Source organism: Dermacentor silvarum, chromosome 2, assembly GCF_013339745.2.
Source record: "Dermacentor silvarum isolate Dsil-2018 chromosome 2, BIME_Dsil_1.4, whole genome shotgun sequence".
In the NCBI taxonomy this organism is placed as follows: Eukaryota; Metazoa; Arthropoda; class Arachnida; order Ixodida; family Ixodidae; genus Dermacentor; species Dermacentor silvarum.
The window spans coordinates 168,577,677-168,603,871 of record NC_051155.1 but is presented as its reverse complement, the minus strand read 5'-3'; the positions used below and the strand labels follow the sequence as shown (position 1 = coordinate 168,603,871).

At 44.3% G+C, this 26,195-nt stretch overlaps 1 protein-coding gene and 1 long non-coding RNA gene across 4 annotated transcripts in view; one reads left to right on the top strand and one right to left on the bottom strand.

Moving 5' to 3' along the window:
* Positions 1-26,195, bottom strand: part of LOC119442082 (PH domain-containing protein DDB_G0287875-like) — a 58,748-nt gene that overhangs the window by 10,959 nt on the left and 21,594 nt on the right. For 2 of the 3 annotated variants that reach the window (XM_049661868.1, XM_049661871.1), the window contains exons 6-7: positions 24,978-25,239; positions 21,512-21,895 (exon numbers count right to left, since the gene is read on the bottom strand). In XM_049661868.1, the coding sequence (XP_049517825.1) occupies positions 21,512-21,895; positions 24,978-25,239 (646 nt within the window). The remainder of the gene's footprint in view (positions 1-21,511; positions 21,896-24,977; positions 25,240-26,195) is intronic. The other variant, XM_049661869.1, reaches the window with a different exon arrangement.
* Positions 1,265-10,553, top strand: LOC125943213 (uncharacterized). The gene is made up of 4 exons (XR_007465649.1): positions 1,265-3,883; positions 5,990-6,089; positions 7,092-7,194; positions 10,505-10,553. It is a non-coding gene; the product is annotated as an uncharacterized LOC125943213 (long non-coding RNA).

Genomic DNA, 26,195 nt, shown 5'->3' with positions numbered 1-26,195 from the left:
CCCATTGATTACGACGTATGAATTCATCCTTCGCGATTTGTCGAGATCAGCAGTGCAAAGTGTGATATTTCCGAGGCTCATTTTTCTGAAATGAGCGCCATCGGCACCTTGCACTATTTTTCCATAAAATGTGGTGGCTCCGTTCTGCACAAACCGTTTTCTTAATACGTAGCCTTTGATTTGTGTCTTGAACAATGTCTGAATACATACATTTCCTTTTGCAGCATTGTTCCAAAGCACAGGCAAGGCTTGCATTAGGAAGAATTTGTCGATTATCTGTCTCTCTGGGTATCTGGTCCCTTTGACCATTTTGACGAGCTTTCCATTCATGGATTCAAATGGAAACATTGAATGTGCCCACAGGGGACCCCAATGCTTGACCGTGTCAACAAGGTGAAGCAGCAAGTGCGCATTGTAGGTCATGTTTGTTATGCCATAGAGCTCCTGGTAGCCCTTCACAAACTTTTTCATTTCATTTTGCACAATGCTCAGCTTATCAAGGGCAATGCAATCACTTAGCAAGTAATGCATGATGTCCACAAATGAAACCCAGTGGCGGTAATTTCTTTCTGGTATATAACCAGACAACACAACTGGTGAATAAAACAATAACCAATTCCGCCAGTCCGCACATTTCCAATGCTTCAGGTCTTTAAGAGACCTTGGAAGTCTCGATATCTCCCAGATTGGTTGCAGATGAAGTAGCTTCTCATTCACTTCATTCAAGCGAGTGCGTATATTAAAACTACGACACCTTTTTGAGTTCAGCCACAGCAGTGTTGTAGCTTTTACGAAACCTGCACAGACGGCATGCATATAATCCACTACAAAGCCAGAAGAAAAGTTGAAGTAAGTGAGGAGCATGAGAACACTTGTAGTCTTTACGCCACGGCTCACTTTCTCCTGCTTTGTTCTGGCTTTTTGGGCATGATGCAGAAATGACTCATTAGTGCGAAGCTTTGGTGCACAAGTGGAGACTGGGTACGCACGACAATGCCCATTACCCTTCGCAACGACCTCTCCAGGATGCTCACACCATGCACAGCCATACTTCCCATTAAACTGGGTCATGCCCATGACTTCACATCTTGCTACGCTGTCTACTGTGCATGGCCCTGGGAAAACCTTAGTAGTTTTTTCCTGACCACACGAATCTTCCCATGTTATGCCGGTTGTCGACAGCGCATTCATTGATTTCACAAAAGGCAAAAGGAAAGTATTCATCACAGGCTTTTTTGACCCAAACCATAGGCCAGCAAGGACGAGCCTCTGAATCCTGTCCTTATAAGTCAGTTCATTAATTTGTGCAAGGATAGGCCAGATGCCGAACTTGCTGCTCTCAAAAAGTGGCACACCATCGGTGTTGAAGGTAAGAGACACATCATCAGGGCCCATGGGAATATTTCTGTATGCAACACCTGTTACGATGTCAGTGACATCGAAAGAAGATGGCTGAGCTGGCATAACCTTGGTTGTTTTCAAAATATCACAAATCTGAGATTCTATGCTAAGTGAAAAAAAATATGATGAACTCTTTACCAGTGCACTAATGTCATGGTTCACACTGCAGTGTTCACACAAAATGGTAGTACACTCAGTAGCTCCCATGTAGCTGTAACAATTGCTACAATAAAAATGCCTTATCTTCTCACTCTCAGGTGAGCTAAAATGTTTAAAAAAACTGTGCTTCGAACATGGCAGCACCGTTTCTTCCGGTAGATGAGCATGCAGTAAATGCAGCAAGCTCTCTGTCGCTTCCTTCGACACATCATGCCGCAGGCTGTGGCCCATAATGAGCAAAATGCTCTCAGCCTTTGTTATCTTCGAACCTGGATACAGCTCCTGGTTCTGTTTAAAGAGAAGAAACAAACAAGTTTATACCACATGCATGCACACACGAAATACACGTAAATTCAGTAGTCCATAAGAAACAAGCATCTCCCATCAGCTTTATTGTAGACTATTGCAATACACCACCATTTTCGTTACCATTAAAGAAATGTGTGCCTCGGTGTCAAGACACATTAATGCGTTAGAGCTTTGGCGAATTAAAGACTACCTTTGTGAACACACCGAGAGAGTAAACTATACCACATGAAAGAGCATATTTTCACTAGGTGGCACTGTGAATTTAAGGTGTTAACAGAAGTGTTCTTTGGACAGCTATATTGGTTGCAATTTGCTTAAGCTTCCGCGTAGCTGATTATGCATGCCTACAACAGTAGGCACGCACAGGGGCTTATTTGGAAAAACTGATTTTACATTGTAGAGAAATAAAATTTTAAAATTCTGCCAGAATTATTGCAAGAACTTAGCCACCGCTAATGGTCTAAGTATGGGATGGCATTGTGAGGAGTGAGGTATTTTACCTTTTCGACTGGTTCGGAGCTATGAGAGGTTTTGGGTTTATTTGCGCTTTAAGCGTCTCTACCAGCGTACAGCACGCGCGGCGGCGTTCGCATGCACAATTGAAACGCCGCCGGGCATCATTTACATTACAGTGTAATATTACATAACACTCGTATTACCAGTCGGTTAAGTGACTATAGATAGCTGCGATGATGACGAAACTTGCTAATCCTCACCATATCGGCGTTTCCGTCGGACGGCTCAAATGCGTGCTCTTCGTCTTCGCTCGTTTCCGCGTCCGAACTGTCGCTGCTTGAATATGTGCTCGGCGAGTCGTCATCGATGGGGACAGGTGACGCTCCTTTCACAGTCGCGTCGGAGTCGTCGTTCACGGGAGGTTGGCCACGGTCACAGCGCGTTTCCTCGCTTACTAAATCAGGTGATGTAGAACCGTCACCTTGCAGCGTGGGCAGTGAAGCGTCAAATGGGGCTTCCTTTTTCGCACGGTGCCTGGAACGCACGGGCACCTCGTGCGTTGCGTCCAAGAGATATTGGTTATATTTTCTCTTCCGTTCCATGGAAGGGAAGAAAACTTTAAGCGTCGATGGATAACACAGTCGTCTCCTGCGAATCTCCTCCTCTGTGTATCTCTTGCAATGCAATCCTGCTCAGCTTCAAAGACAACGCTTGGCATTCGCACTGCAACTCAGCAGCCACATGGCAATAATAACACAGAACACCCAGGCAATAATCACTACAGCCGTCCTCGGAGGGCAATGGATTGGCTACACTGGCATATGAAAGGCCAGTGCGTTAGTTTATATTTTTATATAGCCACTATTTATCCTGCTAAACTAAAGCTAATAAAACTATTAATTCGGTATATATTTTAATACGAATTACAAATGAAATAGCAATATTTAACACTAAACCTGCAGGTATTGTATGTTTTGTATGTTGACTCGACACTACCGCCATCTATTTGAGTGACTGTCAGGGAGGCATTGGTCAGGCCTTGCACATCCTGTTTTTGTTGTGTGCGCCACGTGACCACGTTGTGTACGAGTTCGCCGTGCTTGCCGCGTGGTACACACAAGGTTCAGCCGAGTTCTTGTTATTCTTCAAGTGGGTAATATTTGAACAAAATGAGCCACATACTGGTTAAATGGGTGTCGTCCTCTTTGTGGGACGTGTACAACGTCCGAGCGATAGCAGATACAAACATAGGTTTACGGCTTTTGAGCGACGGAAATGCTATAGAAAAATTACGCGGCAGCGTGGTAGCTGTGAATTGGAAGGAGGGCGAACCAACAGCAGATGCAGAGTTGCTTGACTTCGGTAAGTAACACCGCTTTTCATAAGTTTTCGCTGTAAAGTTGTTTCTATTGCCTGACAACGGTTTTATGTAGGATTGGAAAAAACAATGGAGCGCCGGCGAACAAAGCTTGTGCGGATGGCGCAGTCGGCAACGGGCAGTGCCGAGGATGTGGAGGAGGTGCCTGAAGTGCCTCTAGAGAAGACTTCACAACAGGAGGTGAGTTCTGTGTTAGTTTCCTTTTTTTTTTATTTCCCAAGTGAGTGAAGCATGAACAGCGCATCGAGTTGCGTTGTATGTGTGTGTCGAACGAACAGAGTGCAGTCCGCGCCGTTTGTCAGTCATGTTCGCAGGCAGGCGTACACCGCTGTTTTGGTTCACACTAAGGGCGCAGGGATGCTCGCCTTCTGCGGCATTTTTTGTTTACATCTTGTTCGATTTCATTGCTGGAGCGCCGCATCCACTGCATCCACATCTCGCCGCATTCACGGCAATATGTTGATTATGGATTCTGTGATACCGCGGTACATGGGCTGTGACGATGAATACAGTGCATGTGACGCACCAGCTTGGTACGAGAAGTATCGCACCCATCATGAGAACGTGTGTGTACTTATGTGCGGTCGTGTCACGTCATACGGCGCGGACTGTAATTAGGCAACTTACTCTCCTATTCACGTTGTTTCACGCCGGTAGTACTATTTTTCGACAGTTGCTCTTAACCATGGACTAGGATTGAAGATTCAGTTACAAGGTACTAGTTAATTGTTTGTAATGTGATCCCCGCTAATCTTATCTCATACTTTTATGCATTCCTCATTTAGATATATTGCATAATTACAATAGAGTAGCAATGTAAATATCCTAGCTTCAACCAACAGACCCCATTTATTATTTTTTCTACTGACATTTAAATCGACTTTCTATCTTATTGCTGTATTGTACTAAATTGCTGTTCACTGCTCTGTTGGGCTGTAAGTACTTGCATTCGATTAACGCATCACCACAAGACAATAAGCAGATTTCATGCTGTGTTTATAATCTGCAGGAAAGTCTGGTATGTAAAATGACCCACCAACAGCAATGCTGCTTACGGAGTTAATCTCTTTAAGCGAGTGCAAAAGCTGCGAAGGCAAAGTAGGTCCACCATATTGAAGGCTGGTATCCACATGAACATCGGACAAAGCTGCAAGTGTACAGAAAGGGAAAGCTAGATTTGAACTGAATGATAACATTCCCATTAATATTTAATATATGGCTTTTCTAGGCTGCTGGAAGCCTAGAGTGCCAGCAAAGTGATAGCCGCACATTAGTGTTCCCTTTAACCATGCGCTGATCTGTGCACGCCTACGGGTACTAGAAAGGACCCTACCAAAATCAATGAGCTGCGGTAGCCACACTACTAATGCATGACACTGCAAGTCGCACACGGCAAGGAATAAGCTTCCAGTTATTTTTGCACATAAGTCTGAGCAATACTAGCTGCTTGCAGTGTGGGCACGATCGAATGAGTGCACTTGTACGCATGTGTCGTGATGATGGCTCAAGTTGACTCGTTAAGTGCAGTGACTTATACATTAAAGCTGTTATATGCCACATGTCAATTGGCAGCAGCTTTAATGCTGTATTTTGTTGACAGCAGCCACTACAGCGCTTTAGTTTTGCCCAATGTAAGTGAACGGCTGCAACTGACAAGTGCAGAGCTGTAAGTAGCATCTAGTCCAGCACGGACTTTATTGATGATGCGAAGTTTGAGTTAGGTTGTGACCCGAGTAACATAAGCAACCTGTACACACAGCACGAAAAAAGTGGCAAACACGGAGCCTGGGAATATATATATTTCTTTGGGGGAGGCACAGCATGTATTCAGCAATTTCTTCCGATCTAATAGAGTACACAAGCATCATTCAATAATATATACATTGACCTCCTTGGTGCTTTTTGTTCCACTGATATAAACTATGATTTTAGTTTTTAATTTAGTGTTCTACTGTTATTTAGGATAATTTATGTGCGAGTATGCTTCTGTTGAAAGCGGGCTGCTTAGCATTATGTCTTGATCACCTACCCTTCATGTTGTGGTTTGTTTGGAAAAGTAGTAGTGCTAATGTATTTTAAGGGAGTGAGAAAGTATATTGGCCAGCAGAAGTTAAAATGTGTTGATGTTTTACTATTTACATGCCTCTAAATTATTATATGCTTTGTACTCATTTCATTCCTAGTTCCTACAAGGAAATGACATATGTCAAACAAAGAGGACATGAAACTAAAGTTTGTTTCTCTGTGTGTGCTTTCTTGCAAACCCTACACCTGTTCCAAACACAGGAGTAGCTGCTCCAATAGCAGCTCTTGCCTGTACCAATGGCTGTTCCAGATTACTGGAGGGCATTCTGACCAATGCATTCCTGCACAAGTGTGAATGCAGGTGTGTTCCCTGGAATGCGAATGCATATGAGTTGATATGTTATTGCATGTGTGCACATGTGGTAATGAGACCACCTGAGTTGTTTTTATGTAATTACACTGGGCCAGTTTCTCCTTGAGTCACAGTGTCCACATGAATGCCACTTATTTTTCTATTTTCCAAGCAAAAGAAATAAGTGCAAACATGGCAAAAGTTTACACCAGAGGCCTTGAAAGATTACCTTTTGTAATTAAGATGATGATACTGAAATGGCCTGATTGTTTATTGTATGAGACAATTTTTAGCAGTAGCTTCTGCATAATATGCATCTTTCAAAGATTTTAAAACAGTTAATCATAATTCGAGACTGAAGGGGCTATATGCAAAATAACAAAAGATATGATCTGCCACTCGTGTAACAGCGCGAAAAATAACAAGGAAGGGACGACAATAGAGACAGAGTGAAAAGAGCGCTGTACTCTTTTCACTATGTCTCTATTGTCGTCCCTTCCTTGTTATTTTTCGCGCTGTTACACGAGTTGCAATGAACCAACTAGCCCAGCAAGCTGCTATTCTGATGATCTGCCAGTACTCCATAAAATAGTTGATGTTAGTTTTATATAAGTTGTAAGGTTTTATGTCCTTGGGAGGTGATATGTAGTTTAACTGATAGACTGTTGCAACAGCTTAGTTGATAATTTTGCCAGATCGGAGCAACTTTTGCTAGCACGCTCTTCAAGCATTCATATTCACTTCTGTGCTTCCCAGCAGTTATACTTGTTCCTCTCTATTGCACTGCTGTTCGGCTGTCGTGCATGCTGAATGTCTGTATATGTAACATATCTTTACTGCCATTACCAGCAGTTTTACACTCTGGCTGCAATTGTGCATGCAGAGTTTTCACGGTGCGCATTGAAGTAGCAGATTAAGTAGAGAAACAGCTCATTAAATGCTAGTCAATATTATACGTGAATGCTGTGACAATATAGCAAGCCATGTACTTACAAAACGTGGCCTACACAGGCTGGAGCTCAGTGTGCTTGCGCTGCCTCACAACGAGTCAAACAACTTGAGGATGAGGCCAGGGAGCTACGAAAGCGGGCAGCAGATGCCGAAAACATCCTTGGTAAGCAGCCTTCCACCCCATTTTTTTTTTTGTCAAGCATGAGTGGCCATTGGATAGTGTAGCTGATTTGCAAACTGCCTCAATCATCTGTATTTATGTGGTGTGCAGTGTTGCCAAAACTCAGTTTATCATAGACCTTGCCTTAGTGGAACTGCCTAAGCGAATGAAAAAGGTCATCCCAAATTTAGGTCAAGCAAAGGACATTAATTCCAACTCTATCCCTTGCTAGTTGGTCTGATACTATAGCATGTAGTGAATTACAGGGGTTAAGGTCTTATTATGACTATCCTGACAGGCCAGCGCTGCTTTGCAATCTGGCTTGTTTCCGATGCCATTGATAGGGACAACATTCGTTACAGCAGTTTATGCAGTCTCTATTTCATTGTTTCAATATTAAATTGCAACAGATGGACACACTGACAATACCAACACATCAGAGTAAATGCTACTACGGACTTTTTTTTTTCATCTCTGCACGATAATAGTTTAATGTTTTACTTTCTTGATGTTTCAACGTTATATTCTGCCACAGCTGTCACACTTATATTATCTTGTATAGGAGGACCTTAGCGGTTTTGGTACCAGTTTTACAGAGCAGTTCGTAAAGGTTCCTAGTTCCGTTCAATAAATGCTGTCCACTGTACCACAGCCTTAATAAAGGGCCTGCGTCCTGTGTGTGCCTCTTAACAGTGTTGAGAATGGTTGGGTACTTCGAAAAAACTTTGACCAAAAAGAAAACGGGCAAGTTTGCACTCGGTCGTGCAAAGCTTAGGCACAGCGAAACTGTCGATCCTCAAGTCTTGCTGGCTGCTACGTCTCAACTTGGTTTAACTTAACTATGCGTGTAGGGCAGGTATTCTCGAGCGATCATTTTCGGAGGTACCTTCCCTTTCGCGACATTTCACATGACTAGCGCTGCACGCGTCGGTGCCTACGAGCGACAGCGTTCCTGGCATGTTACAAGCACAGGCAGGCTAACCAAGGTTGGCACAGTGCCAAGAACGCTGATGCTTGCTGATGCCGAATGCGTTGGAGGCTAGCCGCTCTATATCTAGCGACTAGGCGGTTTTATGGCAACGCGGGCAGCGGCGGCAGCTCTGCGTGTTGCCTCGTTGGTGCTGCTACAATTTATATCTCACTCTCATTTTCTCTTTCCCTCTCCTGAGCATTGCGCACGCCGTGCGCATGCTCTCCTTAACGTCCCATGTCAAGGCAACATGTGCACAGCACAGAGAGGGGGCAAGGCACATGCCTCTGGTGCTTGCTAGGCAACGCAGTGACGTCATAGCTCGGCGAGGTTTTGCAGCAGCAAGCGGCACTTTTTACGGTTAGCTAGAACAGCTTTGCTGTTAATAAAGGTGATATTGTTGTAGTTTGCTGTTTACGGCTGCTGTTCCAGCATCCGTAAACACTGTGTAATCGTGTGCTTCATGATGGTGATATGTAATGGAAAATACATGACTGCGGCATGTTTTGTAATTGCCTGATGTCTAGTTTGATGCTTTCATGTGTGTGTAGGTGTTTTCGTTTATTTCCTTTTTTTGGCTGTCACCTGCTTAACATTATGCACTATTCTGTTGAGAGCGGGATCCAATCACCCTAATTACAATGTTCGCTTGTTCAGATGCAAGACACTTTTTGACAGCTACACAGGTGTTAAGCCTGTCTACCGTAGTCCGCTTAAAGGGCATGTGCTCCAGTTCCATCGCCGTCGTCTTGCAACGCAGAGTATGTTTCTTCGTGGACCACCATTCCCATTGGGTCTAATGGCCTTGTCACTTTCATAAACAACCTGACAAGCTGCACACTTTGGCCGCAAAATTCTGCAGACTGTCAGAGGGCATGAAATTACGTGGAGTTCCTTGCATTTGATTTGCTAGCTTAAAATTTGCGTGCGGTTTGCAGGAAGTTTATTGGTGTGCGATCCCCAGCTGGCGTGCATCACAGAATGTTTTTTGCGCTGCCAGAAAACGACGCTGATGCAAAATTGCTTCTACCAGTGTTACTAGCGATGTTTACCCGGTGCCATCGTGCACAATTCTCATGTTACTGCTCTGTGTGGGTACACCTTGGGAATGCAAGCATGAGATGACCTAACGAGGCAGGGCGCTGTTTCTATTTCGGTATCATGCAATGTTTTGTCAGTTAAGGGAGGTCATGGTTAGCTTGCTTGAAAGAGGCACAGGAAGGCTGTAGCTGGCCTGAAAAAATACTGGGAAAAAGAGCCTGCTTGCAGAAACATGTGCCTAAACTCGCATCGTCCTCGCTACAAGACAATGCCCCTGTTTGTGCCATTACAGTTATGCATATTTTTAAGGGTGCACTACTCTTGCTTCCTAGAAGTGGAAGTTTCTCTTAAGCATAGCCTTTATTAGGTGGCAAGGCATAAAAACACCAGACATACAAAGAATGACTTTGGCTTTGTAAACTGAGTGATAGTTACGGCACAACTAGCATGGGTTGTGCCATGACTAAAGCTTATAAAAAACCAATGGCTAAAATTTGTTCATTTAGACGTAACATCAAAGTTTTGCTTTGCTATGTACAGCAACATTTTGTGCACATTGTTCTTACATTATCTTTTAAAAGGTCGCCAGGTGAAGAGCACAAAGTTGTGCAGTGATTACTAGTATTTGTCTTGTAAGTGTAGGCCACGGCCACAGTATACGCTGTTGTGTAGATAGACTCCCCTCACTCTTGTGCACACATGCACATGACATTCCAGGTGGTGTTCATAAGAGAGAAACAAAAATGCTTTAACACACCTCACATTCTGTTAATAAGGGATGGCACCTCTACATTCTAAGCATACCGGTACTTTGAAGTCATTCTTGTTTATAAGTACACCACAGCCTTTGTTTAAAGTGGCTATATAGGACATGAATGAAAGGAAATGCCAATAATTAGGACACAAAGGTATCACACCAACAGGCTTTTTGTTTTTACTGTCACCAGTACCTTACTTCATAGTTCTAGTCATTTACTGTTTTTTTGCACATCCTCACTTGAACACCATGTCACCGTCATTCGCAGTGTGCTTGTCAATTTGAAGAACTAGAACTAGACCACAGAAACTCCCTGTTATTTAGGTAACTGCTGTAAATTATCACAATTATCTTTGTAGTAGAACACCTGAAATGCTGTTAAAAGTGCTCTAAAAGGTCAAAAAGTGAAAATTTGGATCCCACTTGTTTAATATACACGATGGCTTGCAGAATTCTCGTTTACTGCAGACCACATGTTACTTTAATAACCACTTGGGCAAGCATTTTGATTAATGTGATTGCATTCATATGCTCCCTTTTTCTAGACTCTTATGACATGGTCAAGAAGTTAAGAAAAATGATGAGGAAGATGGAAAAAAATCCATCTGCTGCTGTTGAAGCTGACAAGGCAAGTTTTCCCTTTTAGAAAATTTTGGTTGTTCTTATTCATTTAATTTTGTTGCTTCTGCATTAACAGACAAGGTATGCAATGTAGCAAAATTGCTCTCAAGATGCCATCAGTTTTACCAGCTATCATTGAAGCTATACCCACCGTGCTGTTACCGAGGCCTAAGCTTATAATCTACATATTGTGTATGGTGCTCTACTAATGAAATGGGAGTTCCTGCCCCAGTCTATTTTTATCACTTGTTTTTTTTTTTTTTCATTTGAACATTGAGTGAGTTCATCAGCAGCGTTGCTGATCATGGTATATGAGCAACACTTGCCACTGGGCTAACTTGTGCACGTTTCTATTGTTATTAACGATGGAAAAAATGAAAAGATTCACGGACAGAGCTTTCCGTTTTTGTATGTGCTATTGTCGATACCTGACCATGGTGCCTGCAATTTATAGTTATCCCATGATTTCACCTTTCCTTTGCAAAGTAGCTGGGTATTTGTGCAGGCTTTATAAAGCACTAAAGCAGAATATGAAATTACAGTAAACTATATTTCTAGATACGACTAGAATACAAAGTTAGCAGGTCTAACGATGAGCAAAGAATTTGTGAGGATGAAAAGTAAAAATAAGATTGAGCTCATGTGACACGCATTTTGATAGTGTAGGCTTGGATATCTAGTTTATCTAAACAAATGGTGTAACTGATATCAGAAAATAATTTTAAAAGCTCAGCTTAGGAATTTTTGAAAACTCTTCTGTCTACTCAAAAATAGCTGTAGTGTGGAAAAATGCCTCTAAATCTGTGACAGAGTGATGTATTAGAACTGTATCTTAGGTGCACAATTTACGAAGTTTTACCTACATTTTCAACTTTTTTTCCAGCACGGAATTAAAAACACAGAATTAAAAAAAAAAAACTGGTTGTTGCTCTTTGGTGTGGGCTAAACTGTTTAGTGTTCCTTGCACTACTAAGCGCAATGTCATCAGAACCAGTCAGCAGTTTCACTTGTCATCACTGCTTGTGCTTTTCATGTGACACACAAAGAATGACTTCTTTGGCTTTGTAAACCGGATAGTTATGGCACTTAAAACCAAAGCTTATAAAAAAGCAATGGCTAAAATTGATGTTACAATTTGGACATCAAAGTTGTGCTTTGCTATGTGCAAAAACACTGCTCCTTGCTCAATGCATGTTTTCTGTGGTATGCAGGTTAACATCGGTGGAGGTGTTCTTGTCGAAACCACCCTGTTGGAGCGCCTCCATTCGCACTGCCAGGGGCCTACCAAGTTTGCCAGACATCTCCTACGCAGCATCTTCACAGTTGAGGAGATGCGTGGCAAATCATTGTTCGGAAAAGGCAGCAATGCTAATAAGAACGCCGTTGTGAAGGAGGCACTGGACCCAGTCAGGGTCAATGCAGTCATCGGTAAGTAACTGATATTGCCATGGAGGTTTCCTTCATCATCATCAGTAATCCTAACTCTCCCGTGTTGGGAACAAAAATGGCACTATTCTTGAGGTTAGGGAAAAAGTCTTCTGGTATAGGGACTTCTTTGAAAGGCAACTGTGTACTCTAGCTCAAAGGTACCTTGTAGGAAAGAAAATGCCGATGGCATAGCAGTTTCTCTAAATAAATCAATCTAAAACAACTCATTTGCAAAAATAGTCATGTACTACGTGCAGCACCAGTTTTTCTTTAACACCACTTTAAAAATGACTGATAGCAGAATTCAGTATTTCGATCTCAGCTGTAGTAAAATAAGTGGAATGCCAGTACATTTTGTTGCAAGTTGAGCAAGTTTCTAAATTCATTTCAAGCTGACAAGCCTCGATAAGTCATTGGCTTCATTTTGCCAACTGCAAAGTGTTAGTGAACAAATCAGATGATAAATAATTGCTAGTGACCTCATTATTTCTTGCACTTACTTGCTCAAGTAACATCTGCCTCATATAAATATCCCACGTGTTGAAATTATGGTATTTGGAACCGGTAGTGTTTAAACTTTGTCTCAACTGAAACAAAAGGGTGCCTTATACGTGTTCCTAACATTACTGCCTCATGTGTCATCACTTAAACTAGCAGTTCGGTATTTTATACCCCTGTCAAGCGGGCAAGTTAAGTGCACTTACGGAGAGTGTCACTCGGTTTAAGTGCACTTTGCCCAATCTAAACGTCGCGAGTGGAGTGTCACTCGCTGCAGAGTGTACTCCGGTCGAAGTGCGTTCAAGGAACGCACTTTGCTGGCCGAGTGCGTAGCCTCGTCACCAGCGGTTTCAATGGTACAAAATGTAATGCATAAAAAAAGGACACAGAAGTTTATTTTAGTGGTTGAACAGCTCTTGCGCACAAATAATAGCCTAAAACGCGTTCATATTCTGTTCAAGCAGGATCAAAGGCCGCTACGTCGTTCTGGATTGGCTAGGCATTTTTCTTGGCCGGCTTGACTTGCCACACTTTTAAATAAAAAATATTTTTATTTTTTGTTGAAAAAACATAGGTTTAAGTTTGTTTTAATTAATAATACAACGTAAGACAATCACTTTTTTGAAGTACTTTTATTTTTGAACTACGTTTTCACAAAACGCGCTCGTAGTCTGTCGCCATTTTTTTTTACTGCGAGTGCACTCTGTTTTCCCGTTTAGAACCGCGTAGCCTAAAGTGTCACTCAAGGTCCCGAAGTGCACTCCCCGTAAGTGCACTTAACTTGCCCGCTTGACAGGGGTATTATATATAATGTTGTCCTGTAGCCAGTAATTAAGTACAAAATATATTGCATTTCTTAATGAACACATCATCTACACACATTCTCTGCTTAAAACATATTTTTGGTTTAAACAATTTTTTAATGTTGGGGGCCCTATAGAATGCATCTGTGCCACCATACATGTAGGGCGGTGCCTAAGGGTTCAACTTGAACAGCCATAAAGTGGTCTAGTATCCATTCTGGCAAGTATTGTCTGCATTCAGATAATCGATGTCAAGCATTGCACTTATGGCTGTGGAGACATTGTATACCTGTGAACCTCTTCTTTTTCATTTCTTGCAGGCTACACATGCAGCAAGTTTGCTACGACAACCCTGCACCTGAAGAATAGCCTGTCTTCGATGTTGGCTCGAGAGCTGAAGTAGAGAGCTTGTATTATACCCACTCATAGGAAGTAAAATTTAGCACCTATTTACTCCTGTTTACTGCATCATGCTTACTGCCGTCCATGCTAACACTGCTTCTAAATACAATTGCAAAAAGTACACAGCAAAGCCAGTGGATGGCAGAGTAGCCAACTTTGATCATACTATCTCGAGGTCCTAGCTGTTTGCCACCTGGGGCGGAGGTTGTGATCCGAGGTGCAATTTTGCAAGTGCTGATGCAAGTCATGAATTTATCACATATTGAACACAATATTGTCAGAAACAATTGTGACATACCTCAGAGGGTCAGCAGAAATAGAATAATCAAGAATGCACCAGAAGTGCAGCAACCAAGAATGCACCACAAACTCGGTAATCAAGAATGCACCACAAACTCGGTAATCAAGAATGCACCACAAACTCGGTAATCAAGAATGCACCACAAACTCTGTAATCAAGAATGCACCACAAACTCGGTAATCAAGAATGCACCACAAACTCGGTAATCAAGAATGCACCACAAACTCGGTAACCAAGAATTCATCAGAAACGCGGTGGCCAAATACATGCAGAATGTTATCAAGGACTCATCACAAAAACGCATCACAATTTAACCAGAATTTCTGGTATTCTGATGAGAATTGTATACAGATATTAATCAGACTTTCAATAAAAATTTTTATAAGGGTGTCTTGTGCAGAGAGCTTGCTTTAATTTCCTAGTTACAATGAGTCTGCTGAAACTAAAAGTAAGATATATTAGATTGTTAATTAGCAACTAATTACCAGATATCACCCATCCACCCATGGTGGGCACCACTGACAGCATGTCTTCTAACGAGCCGTCCTTGTACTTCAGAACGGCTATTTTTAAATATTACGTAAATTCTTTGTAGAAACACCAGTATATGTAGTATATAAGCGAATAGCTTTCACTCGGGTGAGGCATTGGCAACACATGTACAAAAAATAAACAAGCTAAAGATACTACAACCTGCCAGCAGATTCATAAAAGTTAAGCAAAGGCTGCCGGTATTCATGACAATGTAACAGTACTTCAGCCTGATAATTGTTCCACGCAACATTTTTTACAATCCAAAACTTGTAAAAACCTTGTAAAACCTTATAAAAATTGGATACTCTGTTGCGTTTTGACTAGTATGTCAGGCCTCAGCTGCTAAGTTATACATAATAAACATAAAACATAGTTCATAAAAGGACAGTCAAACCACAAAAACTTTCACTTGTATTGGGTAGGTTACACTACTCAACACATGTGCAAAATATAAAATATTGACCAAGCAGCATGTTACGAAAAGTTGAGCACTGGCTGCCAGTGTTGATGTGCCCTATAAGGGAATACAAACGTTAACAGTTGTATCATGCAGTACTTATAAGCTGAGGCATTGTTCCCTGGCTGGCAAATAGGTTTCATAAACAAACTATGTTAAGGAAGAGCAAGCATGCTATAATCTTTGTACAAGACTGCTGACAATTGTTTCACACACATTAATGTTAAAGCAGACCTAATAAGAACTAGACGTATTGTAATCTTCCTTTCAGCACATAGCAACACCCAGCAACGTTTTCCATAAATCCGTGAAGACTACAGTACACCACGTTTCTTTTTCGCTGACCTACACTTGGGCACTATTACATTGTCTGCCAAGTCATCAGAACAAAAAAGGTGCAGTCTATAGATAATGTGGTTGGCAAAGAGGCAGCGGAAGAAGTTACTGGATCATGCTATTATCGTGATCAAAAAGAAAGAAAATGATACATTAAAAATTGCACAAAACTATTGCTCAAGCTATATTGCACAAAATTGTCAGGCTAGCATTCATATGGTAACGTACAAGAACCTCGGTGTCGCATTGCCTGCACAACTCTGTTCACAAACTTTGTGACAACCACTTGGCATTGTTACATTCCAACCAAAAAACAATCGTTCCAGTACTGCACTGGTGTTGAAGTATTTAGGCCCATATACTATGTTCAATACAAAAAATGCACTCATGATTGCGATGACCCCTTCCTCCGCATTTTTGACCATGAACAGCCACTCCTTGTCGACACAGAGGTGGAGAAACTCTGCCTGTTCCAAGTTGTGGCCAGAATACACCACACAGGGGGTGAGTAGAACCCTCTCGTCCTGCAATGACAACAAAGAAAGCTTACTGATCATGAAAGTATATTAATGCTTTTGTGTAAGCACAATATAAAGGGGTTGCTATGCTTATTGCCATGGAGCGGCATATTTTCGAAAGATTTCGAGTCGTTTTGACGCCAATTAACGGCCGCCAAAAAAACGTCGTGTCCTCACTGTGCGGCGTATAATTTCGAGAAGGCGACGGGCCGATAAACGGGCGTCAGAAACGTCGTGGCCCCACGGGTGGCATCTCGTTTCGAGACATCGACACGCCGATTAACGGACCTAGAGTGTGCGTCCGTATCGTGCATGCAGTGCTGGGGCTCGACCTTGGAGAGAGGGCAATCTGCCATCCTTCGTCCATGCTGAAAGGGGCACGGCCAAGACTTTTGGGAGGAGTCATGAATTAATTAGGTGAACTCTGAATACCGGCAGTTCCCCTACATAGGGAACTAGAGAAAGGAGGGGCTATTTAAGCGCAGGTTTTGGTCCCAGCTAATTAGTCTAGAAGCTGAACCTATGTGCTGCTGAGAAGCCATCAGGGGGCTTGTGCCGTGCAGTATCTCCTGGGCCGCCTGGCCACGTCGGAATACCGAGGAACTAGTTGTACGAGACTACAAACCAACGTCTGCAACGAAGCTCATGGTAGATCGCCTTAAGTTAGCTCAACCTGCTTGAGAGAAGACGTCAAATCTAGACTCTCGGGAAATCCAGCCCAGCAATTGCAGCCACCTCAGCAAGATCGGCCCGCCCGCATTCTTCGGGAAAGCTCCGCGCGCCGACTTCACGGTTTGTGGTCTTGCTGCTGCTGCGCGGCCACGCGTATGACATCGTTGTTTTCTTTTGAACTTTATTTTAGTGAAATGCTGTTAGGTGTTATTCGTGTATATTTGATCCGCGCCCTGTTTCATATGTATATGTATTGTTAATTGCTCATCACATTTCTCCGTCATCATTGTGTTTCAGGGGCGCTATAACGTAAAGATTCCAAACTGTTTTGATTCCAATTTCTGCAATCAGCCTCCACGATTGGTCAAAACATTTTCGAGCCACTCCCAACTTCGCCTGTCTGTCACGTGACGTCACGAAAACCGCGACAGCTCCCCATCTGATATAACGTGTACACACTGATTATGCATGATTAAACCGCACAAAAGAAAAATAATCATTCCTGATTCTACGCCTTTTCACCATTAGCCCTTTGCTATTATCCAATGTTTTCTGGATATGCCCACTTCGCCTGTCTGTCACGCGACCTCACAAAAAATGCATTATGCCGAACAAAACTGAAAATTTCTCTGAATAGCCATAGACTGGCCCGTTCCGAAAGGAATAAAAGATGGCTGCCTGCGGATCACTCAGGCTCTCGCTACTCGTACCTGCCGGTGAGCATGTAATTATTTGCGCATGATAAACATTTTTGTGTATCAGTAAAACGTTATCGAGCCTTTTCGGCATGCATACGACATCACTCTGCCAACTCTTCCTTGCTGAGGATCCGTTTTAGCAGCATTCTTATTCTTCCGGTGCATGCCGCCGCGATTTTCGACCAGCCACCGCAAGCTAAGGCGAAGCGGACCAATCGGAGAAGCCGGCACCACCCTCTTCATGTGGTTATCTATTTTCACTGTGCTGGCTTGGCCCCATCGAAACCCTCTCCACTAGAGCGTGATCCTCTTGTCAGCCAATTAGATAAGAAAAACTGCTGTGTAAGCAATGTTATTGGTTTTGAAAGCGAACAAAGGTAACCTCCTATAAACGAGGAGAGTGCTTGATTGGGTTGTTCAGTCAAGGCTGCGGGTCACCGCCCGATGCTTGCGTTGGTGGTTACGTAAATTTGACATCAGGAGTTTGCAATCAAAACTGTTGGGAAACATTTTACGTTATAGCACCCCAGGTGTGTTTGTATTGTCTTTTTTATTATTTTATTTTATTAATTGTGTATACTTATCTGTCGATAAATATCTGTGTTTTTTTTGTTTACTCCCGACTCTGACTCTTTTCACTCTGTTCACTTGAGTACTGAACGACCAACCGGCTTGTATACCCCGTCGATTGACTTCGCGCCGACGACGAACGGGTGACAGCTGTGACACTTATGCAAGCAAGTATAATGTCATGCAGCCTTAACTGCAAACAATGTAGGCTGTAGAAAAGCTTAACACAACCCAGCATTATTCGAATAACCTGTGTAATCCAAGCAAGGTCATTTTTGCAGCATAGATGCTCCTCACATTGAGTGCAAGAGCAGTTCAAAATTGTTCGTTTGTTCATCCTTACGTTTTGTATATTGACTTATGATTGAATTGCTGTTTTTTATTATTTATACATTTATTGTTGTTGTTCTTCCTAATATGTACAGCACTTATTAATTATTGTATCGCCCCCCCCCCCCCCCCTATGTAATACACTCCCTGTGAGGGCCTTTACCGGTAGCATGAATAAATAAAAATGAATAAATAGCTGGTGAAACTAGGTAGCACCTCAGTTCACATTTAAAAAAAAGCATCTGGATCTTTATACAGTTGCCAAACTGTTTCTACGATTGAAGCCATTTGAGGAATTACAGCATTGTTTAGATCCGATTTCATTAACAAAAATGTGAAGGAACATACGTTCTCATGTAGAAATAGCGCTGGCACTGCTGGTTGTTCCTTCCCATTTGAAGCAATTATCCTCAGAGTTGCAACAGCAACGAGGTCTGTAAACAGATGACAATTCGTGTTAGCTTCAATGATCACACGGACATGTGCAATACAATTGCACAAAATTCTTGTTCTTTTTTACTTGTAAAACCTCTGTTTACCTTTGATTCAACAATATCTTTCTTTTATAAATGTGCTGAATATAGCAATCACAAAGCAAGAGGTTCTAATCGTCACACAGAAAAAAGAGGTTCTAATCGTCACACAGCAAATTTCGATCGCGATCGAGGGGACCGCACTACCATGTAGATCAAACGTGGTAAATTCCTCGTTGGCGTAACCTATTCTCCGCGCACAGGCGCGGTATTTCGGACAGCCATTCCCGCGCCTGCGGGTCAGCCATGCCAGATTATACCTTTCTCACGCCTTACGGCGCTCTACCTTCAAAATACCATCAGTGATTTTCCCGGGGGAGCAGTTGAGGCATTTTCTTTGAGTTAATATGTTTTGAAAAGTCACGGAGAGCATACGGAATGACCAACCGGCTTGTATACCCCGTCGATTGACTTCGCGCCGACGACGAACGGGTGACAGCTGTGACACTTATGCAAGCAAGTATAATGTCATGCAGCCTTAACAGCAAACAATTTAGGCTGCAGAGAAGCTTAACACATACGAAAAGGCTGGCATGCACGAAAATACGGCTCCAGGACAGTAGCCCCGGCCTCCACTACGGCCCCTACTGCTCCCCCGGGAAAATCAGTGATGTTATTTTGAAGGTAGAGGCGCGAGAAAGCTATATAATCCGGCATGACTGATACAGCACGAGCGCCGCAGGCGTGAGTATGTCCATCCGACGTAACGCGCCCGTGCGAGAATAGGTGACGCCAACGAGTAATCTACCCCAAACGTAATCCTCTTTCCCATTCACGCGTCCTTTTTGCCGTAAGACACCCGTTTACTGGCATTTTCTAAACAATATTTCTGATCGCGACGCCGGCTTACCACATACCACAAAACAAACAAGATGACAACGGGCTTACCTCGTGATCAAGTAACGAGCGCGTAGACTGTTGAACATCCGTTGAGGGGGTAGCGCTGAGCCAACACGGCTGAGCTCAGCGCTAACGTTGAGGGCAGGCTTTCCGCATCCAAGCATGCACATACGTGCACCTGAACACACGACTTCTTCGATGCCATTACGTGCAGAGTTTTGTAGACGAAGTGAAACACATTTAGCACAAATATCCCCGCGCTATGACGGCACATCAGCAGCACACTCGCGCACGTCACACAGCGACGAATTCGTAACTTCGCCATTTTGAACATGCCGATAGTCAACCAGCGTAACCATCCATCGCTTCTGTTCTTCGCTCCCGTTGCGTGCGGTGGCGGTTTTGTTCCTTGGGGCCTTGCTCCACTCTTCAGTACAAATCAAGACATATTTACGGTGAACTAACAATCTGCACAACATAAAACGATAAAAGCCGACTGACTACACAGTACACATTCGCAGCTGCATCAACCGCTTGTTAGATCCTTCGAGACCAGAGGCGCAGCGCACGGTGCCACCTGGTGCCGCGCTCTGTGAGCACGGAGAACAAATCAGATTCGGTTTCGTTTTCCAGTTTATGCTGTAGGAACAGTAAAATTATTGTTCGACAAATAATTTAACTCTGAAAGAGGATAACGCTTCCTCTTCGACAAGGTAGTGCAGTTTGTTCAAAGAGATAGAAAAATCAAGGAGAGGAAAGGCAAGCAGGTACACCAGACAAGCGTCCGATTTCCTACAGGGGATGGCAAACCCCAGTGCCCCTGTGTTGCAATGCAGTGTACTGCAATCTGTCTAGCGTAGTGCTAATTTGGGTTGGTTGGTCCATGTAATGAACGGGTAAATAATGAGTTGTGTCATAACTTTTTATCAATGTTAGAACGTATATTTTACGAGGACTGATATCCATAAAACTACTTTTTCATTAATATTTTGATAGGGCATATTGTTATTTCAATATTGAAGCGATACAATATGTGAAGTTTGGCCATTTGACAGAAATGCTGTCAGCGGCACCAGCATCGCAAAATATACACTTGAATAGTGTCGCATAATGCACTGGTGTTCCACATATATGCACCAAAAAGCTTTTCTCGAAAAATAGAATGGAGAACGTCATGCAAGCTATTTTAGAAGGAATATCTTAAAAACTTGATTCGCTCACCAAGTTCGCACTTACTGGGTACATTTTGCGTACAGGCTGACTTGAATTTTGTAATTACCGCATGCTCTTTAAATTGAAAATGAAAGCTAGCCGATTACGATAAGTACATATGGAGTTTAATAGTTTACGATAGATACACTTAACACGAATTGCCTTGAATACTGTATTACCGAATAAAGCGCCTTTATTATCACCAATGCTCTGGGCACGTTATATATAGCCTTTGTCGAAGACGCATGCGTACACGTGTGTACGCATACATATTTGTGCGTCACTTACACTCTTCTTGAGCATAAAGAAACACCCTTGGTGCCAATCGGAGGGTGCAAAAGATGTACGCACCCTATATATAGGGTGTAGTATTGTAAAATAACGACACAAGGGTGTGAAAGGACACCCTTTTTACACCCTTTTGGGTGTAAAAACTTTTACTGTGTATATATAGTTGCTTCACAACGGAGATCTCAGAGGTCCACGCCTGCTTAGGAGCGATTCGCGAATGCTGTAGTTTAGGTGTCAAACCGATGCAGACTACAGGCTAGACGGGAACCAAGCCTCAACTCACCGTCGTCACTGCGATAACAGTAACAGCTTATAGGGGGGGGGGGGGGGGGGGGGGACGGAACGAAGCCAATTAAGGCCCCATAAAAATGTGCGAGAAAGAGATTCACTACCTAAAATCTGCAGTTTCTTAAAATACTACGTAGGTTTCCGGATTGTCTCTCTCTTTTTTTTTTCTCTCTCTCTCTTTTTCGTCGTGTTCTAAGTGGACGTTCGACGTGGCGTTCACCTGAGCCCTTGCGACTTGTCCCGGCGCCTGAGGAGCTGGTCGATCTGCCCCGCCGTGTCGGGCGCCACCAGTTCGATGGGATCCTGCTGTTGCGGTGCGGACTCCAGTTCCTGTTCTTGGACCTCTTCCTGCTGCTCGTCCTGCTGAGATTTCTGGGCCATGGAGTCAAGTTCTCGGATGGTGCGCAGCACTCGCATCAGGTTGCCGGCTACCTCGCGCTTGAGCGCCGCCGTCTCGGCCGCGTACGCCGGCACTCGTCGCGAACGAGGATGCTGCTGCTGCTGCTGCTGCTGCTGCCGTTGCTTCTTGCCCTTGCGTTGGTACCCCGATGCGCCGCCACTCGCATCGTCACCCGCTTCCGACGAGCCACCGCGCATCCAAAGGCTGGGCGAATATTGCGAACAGGCTCTCACAATAACGAAAGAAATGGCCGACAGCTGTCGCGACGTACTCTCTAGTAAGAAATCTTAATAAGCACTCCTACGCAAAAAAAAAAAAAAAAAAAACGCCAGTGCCTGTGTGCAGGGGTATAGCCAGGGGGAAGGGGAGGGGAGGGTGACACTGGCACATGCCCCACCCCCCTCACACACACTTAAAAATTTCTTCCCAAAATCCCGCCTGCTTTGTCCCCCCTTTTCACGAAATTTCAGATACATCAATGTGGTCACTTTCAAAATACTCCCCGCTTGACAAAATTCACTGTTTCCTCCTCTTCCATTTATCCATAGTAATTTCACGAGAAACTTGGTTTTGATCATTTGTTCCGCCTGTTCGTCTACTTCCATTTCGACAAAGCCGTATAGGGTCGTACAAAACGTGAATGCATAAAATTCTGCCTTGTCGTACAGCTGTCCGGCTCGTACTAGAGGTCAGTTGAATCCTTTCGGGTGAAAAGAGCGAGAGAACGGAGCCGCTACATCCTCTCCCGCATTTTTGCTAACTCACTGCATGGACTTTTGGGACAGACTTCGTATGGAGACGCCATACTGGAAGGCACGAATTATTTTAACCAGTTGTGCGTTCTTTACCGTGCATCTAGACCTAAACACAAGGTGTTTTACTGCGAAGCTATTAGCCTCTATAGTCGGGTATAACTTTAGAAGGCAGCGGCATTTGCCCCTTAAAGGCGGATGTGCACACTAGCCTCCACCAATGGGCGCGCACTCTGGACTGTCGTCACAGCCGGACGGCCGGTGTCCCCGCCGACGGAGAACATGGCAGCCCGCGCTTCAAACTGGGCCGAGTCGCGTCAGCGGGACTACTTCTCTAGTCGCGGAGGCAATAGGCTGCCGCGCGAAGGGGGGCTCAGCCGAAAAACAGGCGGCCGTGGCCACTCAGACAGACATCAAATGGCAGCTGGGAAAGGGGTTTGTGTGAGTTTCCGCGTGAGAGAAGTATGCTTTCTCGTATATTCGAATTACAATCCGATGACATCATGTCTGTAGGTTGCGTGCAAGTCGTACTTTACGAATTCTTTGACGCAGTTTACTTTTAAACACTAATTTAGTTCAGTAAGGCACTTGCGCTTGGCGGGTGGCCTAGAAGAATGACGACGTATGCTGCACTTCCGCACTCGTGCGTGCGCGCGCGGAGTACGTCGCTTATGATGGTGGTGCTTGTGTAACTTCGTCTAACGTCACTTGGGGTGGTGGTATTTGTCTAGTGTCGGTTGTGCTTGCCTCGAGTCCGCACCAGCTTCGCTGTGACTGTACATCCGCTTTCACGGGATGGAATGGAGGCGGATATTTAGAGCGAAAGCTCTACTACGCCCTATCACGTGAGGTCATTCATCGCGTCGAAATGACCTTGAGCCGCCGGAGCACAAGCCGCCGGAGCGCAAGTGTGACAGGTGTGACGTCGCGCCACGTGATCCGCTGCGGAGAGGCGTCGCAGCTGCGCTCGCTCGATGCCTCGCCGCTGCGGTACCACGTGGCTGTGGTACCAACCGCAGCGGTGGCCTAGCGGTATAGAGCATCCGCCTCGTATGCGGGAGGTACCGAGTTCAAATTCCGGTGCCGCCGGGAACCCACCAGTTTTTCTAATGGATAGAGATGTCCCCTGGCCTGGTGCTCGGCTGTCGTGGGGGTTCACATCTCGAAAGAGGGCTCAATAGAGATTTCAGGACTTGTCTCTGGGCGCCTCTTGTCCAACCACAGCCGGCCTTGTTGACGAGCATTCGCCGCGGCTGTGGGAGGAAGTGCTGCCGCCGGGTGCCTACCGGTAAAATAAGTACAAGCGCGCTCCTGGTCTGGTGCTTGGACATTATGGGAGCTCAACGCTTGGAAAACGGTTTTTGACCTCAACCTGAAGGCGTGCCCATCTCAATAGGTGCTTGAGGCGCCACATGGGAAATCGCCGCCATGGGAGCGGCCCAGACATCACTTGTTTTCTGTTCTCACGAGGGTTTCGACGGGAATTCAGGGCGCAGCTCCTTTCACAAGCGTATCACCCCTGAAGGAAGCCGAACGCCAGGCCGGGGTACGCCTGTACCCATTTGAACCAGTGGGTGCCCGGCGGCGGTGGGAATCGAACCTACAACCTCCCGCAGCCGAGGCGGGCGCTTGCTCACGCTTGCTGCAAAACGCTTGCTCACGCCAGCGTTTTGACAGCGCTTGTGTGCGGTCGTCGAGTCTCACCTAGTCAAGTTTGCTTGTGCGTGCTGACACCATGCTTGTTAAGTCGATACACGCAGAATTGCCGCGTGACTGGCCGCTCGAGGCATTTTGCGTGTATTCGCAGGCTTCTTTCACGCTCGGAAAAACACATTCATGTAGCAGGTATTGAGCAACAGAAAGCTGTATCGGGAGTTTTTCATGTTGCTCTACAACTTTCTCATTGACACTTTGATAATTAGGACAGTACTTCTGAAATTAGATAATTACAATTACCTAATTAAATCTCAGTAACGAAAAAATTACTGGCGGCTACTCCACTGTACTGGAAACAATACGCACTAGGTTTTCTTCGCGTAACGCCGTTGCTCTCTCTTTTTTAATCGTACTGCGTGATAGCTGGGACACCCTGTATATCGGTTTATGTATGAAGTGCCTTAGCACAGTTGTCAAAACGGATGAGGGATGGCACATTGTTATACCCCTCGCCACCGCCGATGCCTCTTTCACAAGTGTCGCGATATACGCGGCGGCGGCACTTCCCACCAATCGTTGTGTCCCTTTGTCTCGTGACGTAGAGATCGCGCCAGCACTGTTATCAGCAGTTGCCCTTTGGAGTCGCTATGGGACGGACGCGTGTCGTTCGCTCGGAGGAAGAAGAGCGGAAATTGAAGGAGCGCCGCCAACGCGCACAAATGCGCGAATGGGCTCGAAAACGACGTGAAGCCGCTATAGCGCCAACTTCGCTGGGCTGTGGCAACTAACGGCACCTAGTGTCTCAAGTTAGCCTTAAACTTACACACCGTAAAGCGAGGAGAAGAGCCAAAGAAAGCTCTAAAAATTAAACCGTATACCGGTAATCTGGCAGATACGAGGAGATGTTCCGTGCCAGCTGCGTTCTCTCTGGGTTCGTGCCGTTGGCTAGCAGCTGCCGCAGGTATGGCTGCAACGGCACGAGGCGATCAACCGGCACGCGACGGGTTCCGTTCACCTCGTGCAGCTTGATGACCACGTACGGATGGCCGTGCAGATACGGTTTGGGAGCCGCCGTCGTAGTCGTCGTAGTGGTCGTCGTCTTCGTTGTGGGCGGCGGTGGCGCTCGCTCGCAGCCAACTACTGGAAACGAAATTAAGCAGCGCACACGTGCACATAAGTACGGTTGGTTCGAGCTGTTCCAAAATAAAAAAAAAGAATAACAAGGCGATACGGGATATTCGGTGTGTGCCATGGGAACGCCATAATGCTTGTATTCGGACGTTACGAAAGCAACAAGAGTTGTAAGATTACGAATCGAAAACTCATGACATGTCATCAGTTAAGCGATATAACAAAAGGATTCTGTAAGCACTTATTTTTGTCAAGTAATAATTTATTTCCCCTAAATTCCCGTCAGAATGTAGCCATGGCATGTCATCAATTAAGCGATAACAAATTATTTTATTAAGCACTTATTTTTGACAAGTAATAATTTATTTCCTTTAAGTTCCCGTAAGAATGTTTTCTTCTGAGCTATAAAGCACTGAATACCAGGATCTCGCAGCGATGCCCTCCGCGAAGAAGCCAAATAGTTGACAGTGCTACGATGGCTTTAGTATTGCGTTAGTTGGTAGGGAGTGCGTGGCTCCAAATTTCGCGCTACAAGACAACACGAATCACGTCGCACAATCGTTCTGTTCCCGCCAAAAATGAGAACTCTGCCTATCTGCCCGTGCTGACCACTGTTTGAAGGTACCGGAGTGTATTTATTTATTTATTTATTTATTTATTTATTTATTTATTTATTTATTTATTTATTTATTTATTTATTTATTTATTTATTTATTTATTTATTTATTTAATACCCCCAGCGCCTTTAAGAGGCATTACAGTTTACATCCAGGATCACCTTATGAAATACGCATTTCCCCCCTTATGGAATAAGCTACCCCAGGAAACTGACTAAGCTTCCCCTCCAACATATTCTACCGTAGGGTAAAAAACAGCGCTCTTTTTTACACTACGAATGCATACGAACGAGCTCGCCTTCAGACCCTTTCAGATTCTTCCGATCTCTCCAGAATTTTCTTTTCAGA